Source organism: Taeniopygia guttata, chromosome 1A (assembly GCF_048771995.1).
Source record: "Taeniopygia guttata chromosome 1A, bTaeGut7.mat, whole genome shotgun sequence".
In the NCBI taxonomy this organism is placed as follows: domain Eukaryota; kingdom Metazoa; phylum Chordata; class Aves; order Passeriformes; family Estrildidae; genus Taeniopygia; species Taeniopygia guttata.
The window spans coordinates 66642623-66660675 of NC_133025.1; the positions used below are offsets into that span (position 1 = coordinate 66642623).

General features: G+C 39.3%; 1 protein-coding gene across 3 annotated transcripts in view; it reads right to left on the minus strand.

The window, feature by feature from the left end:
• The window catches only part of PIK3C2G (phosphatidylinositol-4-phosphate 3-kinase catalytic subunit type 2 gamma), a 213307-nt gene that overhangs the window by 74818 nt on the left and 120436 nt on the right, over positions 1 to 18053 (minus strand). For all 3 annotated transcript variants that reach the window (XM_072923803.1, XM_072923804.1, XM_072923805.1), the window contains 4 exons: positions 9124 to 9304; positions 7447 to 7554; positions 4026 to 4118; positions 1737 to 1866 (listed from right to left, as the gene is read on the minus strand). In XM_072923803.1, the coding sequence (XP_072779904.1) occupies positions 1737 to 1866; positions 4026 to 4118; positions 7447 to 7554; positions 9124 to 9304 (512 nt within the window). The remainder of the gene's footprint in view (positions 1 to 1736; positions 1867 to 4025; positions 4119 to 7446; positions 7555 to 9123; positions 9305 to 18053) is intronic.

Genomic DNA, 18053 nt, shown 5'->3' on the forward strand with positions numbered 1-18053 from the left:
TATAATATATATAATATTTTATACTTTATATGTAATATATATTATAAAAATATATACTATATATTATATATTAAAATATACATAATATATATATAATACATACAAATATATATATAAATATAAAATATATATTTATATATACTGTTTAATGTGTATTTATTGTCTAGAAAGGCGCAGAAATTATTCTGGACTATGTGATGCTGATCACAGCATGGAGAAATGATGCTGGGTAGTTCAGAAATTCAGTGGTACTGATCCAGTATTTCACAAACTGCGACTCTGAGGTGCAGAGAGGAGCCAATCATTTTGCCATGCTGCACTTGAATATTATATCTCTACTGCATGCACTTAATTCCTTTTTTTGTTCCTGAGACCTGCCTTTTCATCCTTCTGTGCCTGTTCCCACATGTGGTGCCCTGGCATGTCGTGCTTCTATTCTGAAGTACAGGGAGGGCTTTCTCTAAGAATTTGACTTGCTGACAAGATCCTGTGCTTCACCATGCCTGGAAAGTGGAATTCTACCAATTCTTTATTCATTTTTCACTGAGTGTCAGTGAAAAATGATTTCTGTGTTTGCAGGACCATGAAATTCCCATCTCCCTTCCCCCTTGTGTGGGAAAGGTGGCCATGGAGGAAATCATTAGCCTAGGACTTGGAAAAACTGTGTAAAACCTCCCTAAGCACGTGTCCTGTGTGACCACAGGCATGTCACTTGTCCTTTATCCTTAATTATTAACTGAAAATCAATTATCTTAACGCTGATGTAAACTGGTAAGGAAAGACATCTGCAAAAACTGTGAGACACTGAGGGCTTTTTGCTGCAATGATGCTGGAAGGAAGAGACTGTCAGGGAGAGAATATTATTTGCAGATGATCCCTGTATCTCTCTTGGCAAACATCAAATTAAGCACTAGTATACAGAAGAGCCTGTATATAATGTCATGTCCAGAAATAGTATTCTTGTATTATCTGCCTTTGAAGCAGAAGCTTTCAAGCTTTGATTCCCATCCCACAAAGAAGGGAGGAGATTTTTCCAGGTCACCACTACCACCACATGCCTTGTGCCTGAACTCATCTATACTTTTCTCTTATTTCCTTTAAATCATTCCTCCTCTCTCATGTTCACTTCGTGACTCAGAAAGCAACGATTTTCTTTTAATTTTTCTATTTTAATAGCTTTTGTGCAGCAGGTAATCTGGAGGCATCAGCCTTCTATTTGAGCTAGGATTATTTCCAGTAGAAGATTTGGTCAGGGAAATATAGGCAGCTTACAGCTGTCAGCAGATTTCTACAGCAAGCAATTGGTATCCCTGCTACAGCTCTGCTACAACAACCATAAAAGAGAGAAATTGAGCTTTCAGATGAGTCAGACCTGCCCTAAGCAATATAAATCACAAGAATAATATTTCAAAATCAACAGCACAAAGCTGTAATCACTTGTCTGCAGGTACATTGTGTAGCCACATGCTTCTAGGCTCATTTAAGCATCTATGTAGGACTACACTGGATTAAAACTTCAGTAGCTATGGCCAATTTTCTCCAAAGCCCTCTTTTTGATATGTGAATTTAAGAATGTTTTGCTGGCTGACAATGTTGAGGCTTTTGGAAAATTCTAGCCTAGGTTGCCACAAAATCCAATGAGTTCTGGAGAGGCAGAATAAATGAATTTTATATACCACTGTTTACATGAAATATGAATAATGTAATATAGGTTCCTTTTGTAATTTAAGACTGACCTTGTCCTTTCCCTGTAGATAAACACCTGTAAACGATCATTTGCATATCCAGTCCCTCTTGGAGCCAAACGCTGTCCATCAGGCGAATAATTTGCAGAACCAACATATCTTGACGTAGATCATCACCTATCTATGAAAAATGGACATGAAATTCAGTTTTCTTCTTCAATACCAGACAGAAATAATGGCCTATTTAACTGAGGCTTTTTTGCCCACCAAAGCAGCTACATTCATTTCAGTAACTCTTGTCTTGTTTTCCTTCAAAGTTCCCACTTACCTCTCTGTGTCAGGAGAGGACAGAGTAGATGGCACACAGAGACAGGGACAGTTCTGGCAGCCACTGAGATGCTAACAAATGATCCCTGGTTAACTCTGGCCTTTCTACTTATTATTCCTAGGTAATTATTGGAGTTTGAAAATTTAATCTGGAGGCAGGATCCTAATTTAGTTACATTTTAAAGTCTACTTAATGCTAGACCCCCAAATGACAGTGTTTGTCTCACATTAAGCCTCACAACTTGGTATTTGCAAGGGAATTTTATCACTAATTAACATTTTATCCATAATGTGATTCATATTCAGTTCCAAGCAGTGATGACCCCTCTCCCCATGGAGTTAGTCAAACAATAATCTCAGTGAAATGGGGCTTTAATTGTTGCCACAAGAATTAATGAAGAGATTATTTTCAACCACGGCTGAATAAATGGCCTGCAAAAACAACAGCCTTGATTTTTTGTTTCCCCCCATCCCACTCCACGTAAAATACATAACTTTTACTGGTATTTTAAGTGCTTTATTCTTTCATTACATTCTTTTTACACAAGCATTCCAATCTATAGACATTTACTGCCAGGAAATAAGTACTTGAGGATCATAAACTCATCTTAAAAAGACAAAATATCTGAATCTATTATTCTCTCATTGAAAGGTAATCTTGACTCCAATTAGTTATTCTTAGTATCTAAAAATGTAAAAATATCTTATTCTTTCCACTTATCTTCCCTCACATATACAGTGGGAAGACAATTTAGTAAGATACCCTTATCATTTACTGTGCTTATCATTTATGTATGAGTTATCTGTCATGAATAAGCAATGGAACTGTGGTACAAGTAAAAGGTATTTTAACACAATGTTTTGCTGACAGGAGAAGGTGAAAGCAGCCAAAATACTTCTACAGCAAATGGACAATGGGTTGCTTGCTAAACATGACTAGGTAGGAAAAAAATTGTTTGAGTAGAACCAATGCAATTATTTAAAAGCCCCATGAGCAGGTGTCTGCTCAAGTAGGTAGGAATCTGCTACTTAATATTGATTTTCAGATGAAACAGCATATGAACCAGGTTTCTAAATGTTCAGAAAAATTTAAAATTGCTAATTTCTCCCCTTAGCAGGCCTGGAAGGCTTACTTCTACTTCTGAGAATCACAGCTGCTCTAAAGGGCAAGTTAATTTAAGACAGCATAGAATCTGTTGGGTTTTTTGGTGGTTGGTTTTTTTTTTTTTTTTTAATTTATATCAATTTTTTAGGTTTCTCATTTGGAAAATGATTCTGGAAAAACACCTAAGAATTATTAGGAATTATTATTCATTAGGAACCAACAACTTTGTATCTATCAGCCATTTTATGAACTTGTGTTCTTCTCTAAAACCAATATCCACTTTTAGGGAAGACATTTGCTCTTTCGAAACAGAACTAACTTAAAAATTGTCTTGCGGATAGACTATTCTAAACTCTGAAGCTTTTCTAGGTGACAACTGCAAAATAAAGCAGATTTTATTTTGAGCCAGCTCCTCCAAGTAACTGCAATGAGACAGAGCTCCTCTGCTGCCTCCTCCAGCACCACCTTCCTCAGCCCATTCCCCCATGCTGCCTGATAGGGAAGAATTAGGTTTGTGTGGCAAGTGGAGCCTCTAATACTCCAGTATTTTGATTTTTTGGAGACATATGGACAAGGCTGAGGGTTGAATCGCTCTATCTCTTCTCTGAGACCTGGCCTCGTTAATAAGCTAGGTATAAAATATGAACTTTCTATTCCAGTCTGGTAGTCTTCACTAAGGGAAAAAACTGCCATAATTTGTTTGACTCTCTCTTGATCAAAAAGGTGACACTTCAGTGTGTTGCCTCAACATGTTTCAATAAGAGTTCTAGTGTCAAAAATAATAGGGATAAACAAGGAGCAGGGCTACATCAACTATTTTCAGACTCAAGGTTCAAAACATAAATTAGGTGAATTTTAGATGATCATTTTCCATACCAAAAGACCTGAGGATTAGAGGAAGAACATACCTTAAAAATAACATTGATGTTTCCACTTGGAGCATTCGCATTGATGAAGGAGATTTTTAATGGAAAGGCATTGGATGTGAAATAAGAACATGACTGCAGGGGAAAGAAAATGAGACAGAAGAACAACAGTGTCACATATACAAAACACCAGGCCAATACAATACCTCTGAAAAAAGATTCCAGCTTTAAACACTTCTCAGTAGCAGTGGCAGCAAAAATAAATAATTATTGATATTATTGACTGTTTCATTGGGTCTGAAAAACAAGAAATTTCTTGTCCCCAGACAACCTGCTTCACTTAAACATCAGATCATATGAACAGGTAATATTTTATGCACTAATTGTTTTTTATTTTCACCCCGGCCTATCAACAATAAGATTTGCCTGGAACTGGGTGGATGAATTATATAAGAGTGATCTAATGAGTTTTAAAGCACTGAAAAGCCTTTGGTCCCATTGTTTTCTGAAAAAAAAAACCAAAAACAACCCAGCCATGCCCAATCAGACATGGAAGCAAAGAACCTGCCAGTTTCTTTGATTACCTCACTCTGGCTGAGGATACAGGAAATTTTGAAAATCATGCTCGATTTTATTTGGAATTTATCTTAATTAAGCACAAACTCTGGCTTTCATGCTCTACAGCTCCTTCCACCTGAAGATCTCAAAGGGCTTCAAAAAGCATTAATGAGCCAAGCACTGCAAATCCTGTGAGAGTTTAGGGTGGAATTACTACCCTCATTAAAAACATCCAAAGAAAGGTGGTGGGGAAACCCCTCACAACCAGCTAGAGACAATAGTGAATTAATGGCCTGGTTTCTGGAAATAATGAGCACCCCACAAGAGCTGCTGCTGTCCTTACAGGGTGCAGTGTAAGGGAGGCTCATTTCAGCTCCACCAGACACAGCTGTCTGCTGCTTTTCATCTGAACATCTCCAAGCATGGCACGAGCATGCAAATAATATTTCAGCCACAGCAGACCTCTGGGATGGGCCAGAGACATTATCAGCAATGAGATCCTGAACCCCCACCATTGAAATGATTCCATTTCAATCAGAATTTTGCCAATTGAAATGTCTCAGTGAGTGCTTGAAAGGTTCCTGTGGGATGATGTGACTCTGATAGAGCTGGGAGCAGGGCTTGCTACTGGTAGCATCAATAGATGACACCAAAATGAATTAAATTTAGGTAATTATAAGCACTTAAAAGTTCTAATTTGCATGATTATACTGACATACAGTCCAATCAAGAAACTACATATATTTATAGAAAAAGAATGGTCTATAATGATAGAAGAAAAATGAAAAAAAAACAAAAAAAACAACAGCAACAAAAAAATCCTCTTCAGATTTTATGTTTGTACCTGTCCAGCCAAGCTGGTGAAGTATAAATAGCATGACTTTATGGTGAGATACCTTTCCATTAGTCATTATTTTCCAAAGCCTGAAAGCAGGGAGAAGCAGCAGGCTTCAAAACCTCCTGACTTGTATCACATAAAATTCTCCCAAGTCTGTGGGGTGCTGGAACACCTCAGTTCTCAGCCAGATCAAGGCTGAATAGCAATTACTTGGAGAAATACAGGTCAGAGGCAATTGAAGGGATCAGCACCTCTTAGAATCAGATCTACTATGGATAATGAGCCAGAGAACAAAAATAGAGCACAAATTGCTGTAATTAGGCAGTTATAACTGGTAATATATATGGCTGTTCAGGTTTTTCTTTTTCTTCATGCTGGATACATTTTCCTTTTCCAGAGATGAATCAGAGCTTGCTCCTGGCATTATGTTGTTTATGAAAATATTTCTGAACAATGAATACCTGAATCTTAGTACTGCAATCAAAGTCAAGTAACACTGAAGAGTATTGCTATTTCCTTTATCCTTAAGACATTTTTAATAGGGGTCGTAGATACAGATAAGCTAGTGTGAATATTTAACATTTTAGCAATTCTCAGTCAGCTCAGCAAACAGACAGCTGGCTCCAGACTTTTTGCTGCTCCCTTACCTGACATGGGAGAGTCTTGGATGGGAAAAACACCAAGGGCTATTGTGGCAAGCACACTCTCCTCTCTTTCAGGATTTTTCATAGAGGAGCACAGAGGAAAGAAAGAGAAAACAATTTCTATTTCTGCTCCTTTTTTTTCCCATGTGGAATGCGTTTGGAGAATTGTTTACCTGGGGTGATTGCTTGATTGGTTTCTGGTGAGGATTGTTTGAGCCTGATGGCCAATCCAACCCACCTGGGGCTGGACTCTCGAGAGAGGGTCACCAGTTGTGAGTTAGATATGGTAGTTAGAACAAGTAGGTTTGTAGTTTTAGTATCTCCTTTAAATAGTATATTAATGTATTATAGCATAGTTATAATAAAGAAATCACACAGCCTTCTGAACTGGAGTCAGACATCATAATTTCTTCCCACTGGGTTCACCTGCCTTTACAATAGGCTGCCTGCTGGGAGCCAGGTCCCAGCTCCAGGTGTCCTTGCCAATGCCAACACCAGGGCAGGGCAGCTGAGCTGGGAATGGGCAGCTCAGACTTGAAATCTCTGGCTGCTGTGACACACATGCAGCAGCCACCACACCCATCCTGTCACCTCTGCCTCAGGCTAAGGTTTGAAGGAGATTAGGCTGGGTGTGAATTGACCAGATGATTTATTCTCTGTGGAAACCCAGGGCACCTGGAATATATAATAAATATATTCTGTCTGCTCTGGGATGTCCTACCCCCAGGGGTGCACTGATTTTGACCCTCATTCATGGAGAAAACTTCCAAAGCCTCAAGGTAAACTAGAAACCACAAAAGTGTGAAATAGATTGTAGAGATTGTAGAAATTAATTTAGTATTTCACATAGGTGAGAAATTTAGGTTTTGGGATTTTTAGTATGTTATAGATGGGTTCAAGATGGAGGGTATAGGGTGTTGTCTCAAGTTCATTTTACTTCCTTCTTCCTTTGTCTTCTTTGATTGAGGTGGTATCTTGTCATTGGGTAGAAAAATCCACATGAGGGTCTTTAGGAGTCAGTTATTGGGTAAGAAAGAAAAATAATTAATGTGTCACTTCTTAATTGGGTAGTTTAGTTTTTGATTAGTCTTAAAAGGCCTTGTAACAAGAGATTTTAAGCCATTTTTGTGCTGTTTATCCTGCATGCAGAGTCCGGTGAAGACAGTGTGCTGAAGTTTTGACAAGATAACAATAAACAGAAGCTGAAGACCGAAAAAGTCCAATGCATCTCTCGATCCTGACACAGAACTGCTCCAGGAGGGTCTCCCCTGCCAGGGGAGCCCCCAGAGAGTTGCCCAGCTTGGGGCCTGCAAACTCATAATTCTCCACTACGATCATTTCCTGATCATCTCAATGCAGGATTTCTCTCCTTCTCCCCTCCAGACTAAAAACCAAAATTGAAAATGCAAGGGGTCACACTTACATCTGCCTCTATGCCTTGCACAAGGAGCGCAGGGTTCAGGGGGAGCCGGCAGAGCTTCACCTCCTGGAAGAACTGCTGGAGTCTGCTGAGCTCCACCTTCAACACCTCCTGCAGCACAAGAAACATTATGGCAGCATGAAAGAACACAAAAGCAGCTTTTTATTTATTTCTTTCTTTTGTAATTATTTTTTTCCCCACTGTCTTTCTGTACTTTAAACAAGCAATGCAATTTTCAGAGCTGGCAGCATCCGTGTGACCTTCCAACAGCTAATGAGGTCACACTGGGGTATTAAAAATAAGAGCTGTAATTTTACTCCACACTGATGCCTTTTCTGCCTAGATGTGCTACCAGCTCATACTGCCCTGCAGGTTCAGATGGAAAGAGTCTGTTTCCAACAGCATGGAGCGACAGGACAAGGGAGAATGGCTTCAAATTGAAGGAGGATAGGTTTAGACTGGATATTGGAAAAAACCTCTACCTGTGAAACCAGCCTGGGTGGAGCCACCTGGTCTGGTGGAAGGTGTCCCTGCCATTGCTGGGGGGTTGGAACTGGATGACTTGTAAGGTCCCTTCCAGACGAAACCATTCTGTGATTCTGAGTCAACACCCTTTGTTAGGGGTTGATTAGCCTCATATTGCTCTGCTGGATCTCATGGGCTTTTTTGCCTTTCCTAAACTCTTCCCAATTTGTTGCTTGTTACCTCAACACTGATCTCCCTTGCCTAACTCTGTTAACTGCAAGGTTTGGGAGCTTCTCAATATCGTAGTAACTGCAGCCTTGAGATTAATCTCTAAAGTCTGAATTATGCATCAGTGATGTATAATGTATTACTACTATTTCTTGTTCTTTACATGCATTTTCCTTTTGCAAATATTTTTGTCTTTTTACTTCCATGTTTGCTTTGCTGCTCTCAGTAGTAGCACTGAGAGTTTTCTGAGAAACCCTTTGAAAATCTTTGAATCCTTAAAAAGGCAGAAAGATTCATGATATCGTTCATGATAACCAGCAGTGGAAAGTATATTTTTATTTGGCTCTCTGCTCTGCCTTGCTGAGATTTCAACAAGAAGCAGTTTTACACACCAGGTAAGTAACAGCAGCTGTCCTGGAAAATTAACAGTTCTAAACTAGAAATGTACCTATGCAATATAAAAGCTGCCCCAACTGCAAGTTTCTACTGCCAGGGAGGCAGCTCTGCAGATATGTGTTCAGTGTTCATTGCTGAGAGCTGTATTTGAGATATCAGCTACATTCCAGTCTGGTTGTCTTTGCTAAGAAATGAGGATATGTCCAGCCTGCCAGGAACAACTCTTAGTAAAGGTTTCAAGAAATGCTGCAGCTCTACATGAGTAAAATATTTTGGGATGAGGTGCTGAATGTGGGAATTCCTCTCAGTGAAATGATAATCAGCCTTGTTGCCATTATTGCTGAGCACCTCCAAGTCCATTTGAAAAACCACTGATGAGGGAATTTAAATGGATGAAAAGATTTGCAGACCTCAAGAGTAATAGTGATGAGATCTGTGTTACCTCTTTTCAGAGTAGAAAAATAATCATAAAGTTTAGTTAAGTCTTTGGTTTATTTATGTAAAGGATATTAAAAGAAAGCAGTGTCACCTTAGAAAAAATAAAATTCCCTACAGAAACTTAGACGGAAGGGGCAGTATTTTTAAACAAACCTTTCTTTTTGGGTCACTGGCAGCTTTCACTTTTGTGGCAATGTCTTCCAGAATTCTGATGAGTTTTTCTTCCTTAGAAAACTCATTGTTCAGGGTCTGTCCAGCACAGAATTGGAGAGCAGCCAGGAGTTTCTTATACCACATTCTGAAATGAACTTCATTCTGAGCATTCTTCAGCAGCCTGAAGGAAGGAAGGAAAAAAAAAAAATCTGTGTATCTAAAAATGAATTTTATTACATATCAGTTCTAGCAGGAACAATAAACTTCAGACTAATCTATATTTGGTCACTTTGGGCAGCAGAGAATGAAAAAAATGTTATTGCTTGTAGGCAATGAGACTCAAGTCCCATTTGATAACTAATGAGATTCCAAATGTGTTGAATAAAGAGAAAACTGTCCTTTCTTATTGTCAAACAGTGCAATGCCTGCATTGCTTCTTATTTCTGGAAGAAAAGTTAACAAAGTGAAAAGAAGTTGCACATTTTTGAAGGCCGGCTTTAAACATATATTCCTAAATATTTTTTTTCTTCTGCCAGTTCATTTATACAAGCAAGCAAGATCTTCTGCTAGAAGGTGCATTTAAAGACTGTTTTAGTCTCAGATGTACCGTCAATTCTAGAAACTTTCACTATTTTAAGCTGAGGAGACATTTCTGAAATTGGCTATACTGCTAAAAAGAGTGAAATGAGCCCATTTTATTCCCTTCTTTACTGGTAAGTGCTGGTCTAAAGCAAAACTCAGCTTTTAGTTCTTCTGAAGCCTGCAAAAGCTTTGGAACTGGAGTTACTGCCAACACAACATCAGAAATAAAACCAAACCCGTATTCATTTTAATAATAATCACCATGCAGTCTTCTCTAATTACACAATTTTTTGGGTCAGGAAAGCTGGGGGGTTTAGAGGGTTTTGGTTAGTTAATCAAATTGATCATTGGGAGATTTTTTTCCTTATGTGGTCCAGAGGTTTTGTACACTTTTTGATTTATTTTTGTAAGCGTAGATGGAATCACCAGCTCTGTCCTGTTGTTAACATCCTGGGATTTCCCTCTGCCTGGAGGACTGGTGAACTGCTCTTTGCTTTTGTGTGAACTCTCTCCCTCACAGCTTCACCCTTAAGAACATCTAAAACAAACTCCTTATAAATGTCTGAATCTTCATGCAGTTTCCCCAACCTAAAAAAAATAATGCTACTTTTTACAGGACAGAAATCAGAGAAGCTCTTGACTTTCAAGGCACATCACATGACTGAATATATGACATATAAATATGTCACATGACAAAAAGCAAGAACAAGAAATTATTTGTTTTTTAACAACAAGAAATTATTGTTATTTAAGGGTGAAAAAACCTATAATTCCTACAGACACTTCAACTCCTTCAAATCATATATAAGGCATTACAGTATTGCTGTTGTAGCACATGCCTCTTTTAGTGATAAGAGACCTTTCATGAAGCAATGATTTTTCTAGGTCCTCTTTTCCTATATAATTCAAGGCAGAACAATATCACTTACTGGTTTCTGAAAACCCTTTCCAGCTACACAAGACCTCTGAACACCCGAGGATTTGAAAATCCTTAAAGAATGAGTGGTGTTTCTATCAGAAATGCCTAGACATGAAAGGGAAGTGATATGAGAAGTTTATCATCAACACTCTCTGGAGAAGTCTGAAATGCCTTTTTTTTTTTTTTTTTTTTCACTGTAGACTAGTAGAAACAAATATTACTTTTTAGATTTGAAGGAAATACAAGTTATTGCAGTGAAAGGCAAACCTTAGCACATAGAGGCTGATGTGTTCTTCCCCTGAATCTTTCACACACAGATGAAGGCTGAGAGCACATGCACACGTGGCAGCGGATAAACATATTCCTCCATATTTCCATCAGAGTAAGTCCAAGATTCCACAGGATTCATCTGCTTAAATGTCAATAGCTCATGCCATGTTAGATATCCTAGGAAATCCACTTCCTCCAGCTGCTGCCTTGGGAGGGCATGGGTCCACTAGAGGCAATATTTCATGTGTGCCGCTGCCCTGCAGATGTCTCAAATTCCCTGTGCTATCTAAAATAACCTGTGTTTAGGGCACTGCATCACACCCTGCACTGGCCTTTCAGCTCAGCTGTAGGTAAACAAGACTATTTAAAATAAAAACATGTTCAGGCCACTCCAATATCAAGTCAGGAAGAGGTTTGGTGATTATTCTTTAAATAAAAGCATCACTGGTACAGTCCAAATTGTCACGTGGGCAGGAATTTTAGTATCAAAGCAAAGCCCAGCTCAGTCTCAGTCCAGCCAAACAGTGCATTTTTCTTGGCACACAGTTAGATTGAACTTTTTCACTTCTGTCCTGCAAATACAAATGCACCTAAACTATCACTGTGATATCTGTTTTGAACTGGACATGTAATGCTGGTGCAGAGCCTTGTCTGCAGGAAGGCTTGCACTTGAATCAGCTCCTGAGTATTGTATTCATTCACCTACTCCATTTTTAGTAGTACTTATTTAAGGAATCCATAAAGGCTACCTCTTCATGTTTGAGATGGCCCTTTAATCCTCTCAGATATACAGAACATTGAACCAGCTTTTATTTCCTTAAAATGAAAGGCTTAGGATTCCACATGCAGCAAACAAAATAACAAAACCAAAATGGTTCACTATTTTAAACAGAGCTACTCCCTGCATAACACAGATCAATGTGGAAGATCTATTTTCTGGTTATTCTTGTGGCTGAGTGTTTACAGAAAATAAGCTTAGACACAGAGAGGATATAACAATTTATTTTTCCTTTCTGAGAAAAGGAAAAAGGGCCAGATTCAGAGAGCTTATGCATAAGGTGTACATGAGGACAGAGGATGTATGTGCAGGCGTGCTCCTAAAAGCCTGCAAAATGATTTTGCAAAATGATTCCTTCTTCCTTTGCAAAATGATTCCTACTAACTGGCTCTGACTTTTACATTCATTCTACAAAAGGGGTCCAAAAGAGCATGCAAAGGATAGCTTTTAATGTGGTGACTCATTGTAGGGCTCTTCTGAAATGTTTGTCCAACAAATGAACAAATATGTTGTTGCAGTTCTGTCCTCCCAGCTTGCTGGCACACTCATCTTCACCCTGCCATGGTGAGAACTCAGCAGAGATAGGAAAATCTGCAGCTTCTGAAGCTGTGAGATGGAGAAGTGCTCAAGACACTAATGAAATTGTCAAGTTAGAACAGGATGCCTAGCTGGGACAGAGGAAGACAAAATTGGAATGGTTTAAAACCCAAGGCTGCCAGTAAAGAAGCAGGTGAAGTTGTTTTTTCCTGATAATTTTCAGAAGATTCTGCAAGACAGAACTCAGTACAAAAGCCTGGCTTTATGCCAGGCCTAGATGGAGCATCTTGCTCCTAACAACAGAGAGGCTTCCTTACTCTTCAGCTTCTCTGATTTGGGACAAACACCCTCGTTCTCAGCAAGGCCTGATGACCTCAGACACCGTCCCCAGGTCACTTTTGTGAAATAGCACAGAAGGAAGGTGACCTGAAATCTGGAAATGGAATAAGTCAGGTACAGGGGTGCCTTGAAAGATGCCTCTGCTTCTCCTCTCTGCACACACCTGCTCCATGCTGCAAGGTGGCTCCAGCCCCATTTCCTGGGGGTCTGAGAGATTTTTGCCACAGGCAAGAAAGGAAAGTAGAATTGAGTTAGGCTGCTGTGTCTGAGAAGGAGAACCATGGCTAAAACTAGCAGATAGAGAGAAAAGGGTAATTAAGGAGGAAAAAAAAAAAAAATAAAGGAAGGAGACTGGCTGGGTCTTGGTGGGAAAACAGGTGAGCTGGCCTCATTCTCCCTCTGTGGTGCTGGAAGACAGGGAAGCTGACACAGTCTGCTCTCTGAGTAGGATTTGGCAGACAAATGAAAGAGTGAGGTGGCTCAGACAACTCTGCTGCTTGAACATCTGTTCCTTGTCTCCTTCAGAAAGGGGAGCAGGGTGAACCTGAGAGCGATGCCCGACAGGACAGATGAGCTCACAGGTAGCCTGTCAAACCACTTGGTACCCAAAAAAACCCCAACCCCAAGGAGAAAAGGCCAGGGTTTGCTGTTTCTCAGTGCAGGTTTAGCCCCTACCTGTTTCAAAGGAGCAGGGCAGTTTGACTGGGTTACTTAGGCACAACATCAGGAGAGTGACCCTGGTTAATTTGTTTCCAGGTGCATTTCTGGGATTTATTGCACAAAAATGGTGCCTACCAGCACACTCTGTACACTCTGCAAAAGGTTTTTTGAATTCAGAGACACACCATGAAAACAAGGTGCTTTAGGGTTGTGAGTGCTGTGGTACCTTCTGTTGTTTTTGGTCCATTTTTGGTAATCTTGACCACAGAAAGCTTTGTTCTGAAGGTGCATTTCATGTTTGCTCTCTGTTTTACAAAGTTGAAGGCAGGACAAATCACAGAAGAAAAAAACAATGCTACAAGACTGCTGCTCATTATGGAAATAATTGTCTTAAAATTATTCACTGCAGCCCTTCTTATCAAAGATTAGCACACAAAAACACTTCCCTACCACTGTACAGCTCCTGTGTCTGAGGTTGCCATCTGTCTTAATTATCCTTAGACATCCTGCAAAACTCCTAATCTGTCCTTTGTGCTTTATTGTGCCATGGAGCTATGGCACAGGCCTGAAGATTTTTAACTGTTTTCATTTTCTGCTCCTTGAAGAAAACATTTTACTGTTTGCATTCTTAAAAAGGAGAACAAGAACAGGGCTGGCTTGCCTGTAAGATTTCACCCAGGCTTTGCAGCTCCTTAAATCTCAGTGCAAGTTCCCCAGAGACACATGGATGACAAAGATGACAAAAATGTACAGCTGAAAATTAAGGACTCCGCCTACCTTCTGATAGGTCATGAGGATGAGAGGGAAACTGCTGCTATTAATTAATTACTCAGCTGCAAAACCTCTCTTTGCTTTTTAAACTTTTATCTCCCCAGTAATACAGTGGGCAACCAGTCCCAAACTCTAGAAAATACATAAATCTGTATGATTGAAGTACCAGAAATCAAAAAAAGGGAAACAGAAACAACAGCACCATTGTGGGTAGAACTATTGGGGCATTGGAGACAACAAAATAACAAATGTAAAAACTAACATGTGAGAAGCACAAACACTTGGCATGTTCAGAACAATACAGTTTCTGCAGGGGAAAATGGGGAGCAAAGCCAATTAGGCAGAAGTTACCGTGCAAGAAGGGTGGAAGAGAAATTGCAATTCTCCCAAGTGACTTGAATACCCAGCATTTTCCATAGATTTACAGAAACACAGAGCAAGGACATCAACCTGACTGAAAGGATAAAGAGTGAACTTCCTTTTGCTCTCTCTTTTTCTGACCAAGTACAAAACCAGCAGAAAGGGAGAGGCACAAAAGGCAAAACTCTGCTTCATCTGCTGATCATTCATCTTTATTTCTAGTCTAGAACCAGAAGAGAATGAAAGCTTATGTTTCTTGAGTAGACTGAGCAAAGTGTGTTACATTTTCTCTGAATATTTCAGAGAAATTCTATTTCTCTGAATCTTTGTCACCATTAAGTCTCCAAGATGAAGAAACAGCAGCTGTTCAGTTGCTTGAAGCACCTGTCCACTTTTGGCTCTTCAGTCCCCTCACATGAGAAACCTGCAGCCAGTTCCACATGCTGCTTCTCATAAAACACAGCTGCTTTTATAGACTCATTTTTCAAAGCATTACCCTTGAACAGAAAATAATTCTGCTTAAACTGAAATTTTGTTTTAACATACCACATGATTAATTTGCTTTTGTTTCTCTGAGTATTTTTTTTTTGGTAGCATAGAACAGAAGTCTACCACATTGATCTCCCTTTGACAACAAAATATCGTTGCAGACATACGAAGTATGAGGGTTAAGGCTTGAGAAACACAACACTTTCATTATTTTCTAACCTCACCAAGTTCCTTATGAAAAAAACAACACAATCTGCATTCAGACAAATCACTTGATTCAGTAGATTCAATCAAGGCAGCTCCTCCCACTCCCACTGAATGCCTGAACTGTGGAATGCATGTCCTGCTGACTCACAAAAAAATTACCAGATCAACGAAAACAAAGGCCACGCTACACTATGCAGGGAAGGTGCCAAACCCTGCTGAGTTTGCCTGGAAGAAAAATGTTTTATTTGATATGTAATATAGTTAGCTGCACACACTTTGCATTAAGAAAATGAATCCCAGATAAAACCTGTGTTATCTGGAGGAGAAAGAGCTTGAAAGTGAAACAGAAATGAAATGAACCTTGAAAATGAACTGTATCAAGAATTAATTGAAAGTGTAGTGGTGCACAGGTACCACTATCACTACCAGAGATAGAAGCTGCTTGGTCTAAGGTTTAAGCAAGAAATAATCACTCCCATAAGGTCTTCTCCAATTTGTTGAATGGACATGATAGCATCAATATAAGTGCTACAAGAATCATTCAAGTAAAAAGCAGCGCTAACAACAGTGTCTCTTTCTGTTCCAGTTGGTAAAAAAATTAAAATAAAAAAAATTGTTAGTAAAGTGTGTCTTTTTCTAGTCTGCTCCTCTTCATTGGATAGGATCTGAAAGCAGAAGTTTATTAACACACTATCACAAACAAAATAAATGACAGAACAAAATTTAGTGGTAGTTTGTGTACAGCAGTACTGATCTTAGATAACTTCAGAATCTCTGAGTAGGGTCCACCAAAGATCCCACCCTAATAAAACATCAATGAAGAGCCTTCACCCTGGAGTGTTATTAAATACTGAAGCTGACTTAAGCTCACACTTGCAACTGTAGGTCTGACTGGTTTGAGTATTAATAAAAGAATATTAATATGCTTCTTTAAAGAGAGTGATTAAATCTCTTCTCCAAAGCTGCATTTGGAAATAAGAAAAAAAGAGTATTTTTCCACATAGGTACTGCATTTAATATCTTCATGAACATTTTCAATTGGACAGTATGATTTTCCATTCAATGAGAAACTTGGCATTCAAGTCTGGAATGAATTTTGAAAAGTCTGGTTCCATTTTTGCCAATGCCTTCTTCACAGGACTGAGTACGTCCCTGTCTGTGCTTTTTCCAAAACTGCAGATTTTCTCCTCGGAACAAATGATGTATTGTGGTCAGAATTTCATGCAGTATCTTACACCAGCATCAGCAAAGCCTGAAATTGTCCAACAATCTGTCACTGTGAGAGTTCAGAGTAAATTCATCAGAGGAACTGAAATGCACCATTCATTCCAGGCATAACAGAAATTGTTGTGTTCTTCCCAGTGGGGAACTGCACTGGGGACGAGCAGGGAATGGGATTAGATGGGATAATCACCACTAAAATAAGCAGACCCAATGGCTATATTGGGATGCTGTCCAATATGCCAGCAATTAATTGAATACAGGAGGTGACTAAGCTACTCTACTTCCAAACTACATAAATAAAATGCAAAATTAATTCAGATGAAGCAGTCCATGCAAGCCAATGGACTTGCAAAGCTTTGTACAGTTTCTGAATTTAGGCCACTGTTATCACAGCAATACACTGAGGAGAAACTGAAAATGTTTTTTCTTCAACTGCCTATTGTTTGGGCAGTTTATGTCTATTAAAACAGCTTTGGATAGCATCTGTGGTTCCCATTAGCTTCACAGCTGAACAGAAAAAAATCCCTCATGACACTATAAAACACAATGTAAGACACAGAACTAATTCTGAATGGTTCCGCATGCACTGGGCAATCCAATTGTACTCAAAAATGCAGAATTAAATGAGTTACGCCACAGTACTTTGGTAACTTTACTTTGTTGGTTATTTTTTCTTTTTTAGTTGTGCTGGTTTTATCTGGGGTAGATCTTATTTTCTTCCCAGTAGTTGCTATGAGTCTGTGTTTTGGATTTGTGCTGGAAACAGTTGATAATTCAGATGTTTTAGTTATTGCTGAGCAGTGTTTGAAGAGCCAAGGCCTTTTCTGCACAAAAAGTTGGAAAACTGAGCCCACCTGGCCAAAGGGGTACCAGACCATATGGATCCTGCTCAGCAAACAAAGATGGGGAAGAAGGAGGAAGGGAGAAAATCTGGGGGGATGGTGTTTGTTTTCCCAAGTCACCAAGGTGAGATGTTGTCATTGAACACCTGCCTGCCCATGGGATGTGATGAATTAAAACATTGCTCCATGTTGCTCATGTGCAACAGCTTTTGCTTTACCTCTTCAAATGTCCTTATCTCAGTCCATGAATTTTCTCACTTTGCTAATTCTCTGCCCCATCCCACTGCAGGGGACAGTGAGTCTGTGGCTGTGTGGGGCTTGCTTGCCATCTGGGGTTACCCCATGACATTAATATACTAACACAGAAATAGCTTAAGGGAGAAAACTGAAATTCTCTTTCTACAAGGTCATTAAGGTTGCTCATAACAGGAGCAGTTCCAGATTTTATTTGAACATTCTGAGCCAGATCTTTGCTTTATAACCCTAGAATTTTCAGATTACTTTTTTTTAAATGACTCTGGGCATGGGAAAGGAAGAGTTTGTTTTAGGGGGGTGGGGAAATAGGATAAGACACTGACATTGTTTTTCAAATATTATGACATTTAAAAGAACTTGTTCTGCAGAGCTGTTAATTTTCCTATTTGCTCTGCATTCAGTTACAAGAATTTACTTTGTTGAACAATGTCTACATTCAAAGCTGTTCTCTTTCAAGCAGAGTCTCAGATTTTTAGAGAAAAGGTGCTCAGATGTCAACAGCAGCGGAAGGATGTTTGAGATTTGATATGCTTCAAACTCAAGGGGAGTTCATGTTTCTTTTAAGGCTGCATCCCCTCTACCTCTCTGGAAGGACCTGTCTGTAGATCCACTGTGTTTTAAGCACAGGGAGCACAGATACAACAAGAAGTGATTCCACATTATTTCCTGACATGTCTGTCTGCTGGATCTTTGCCTT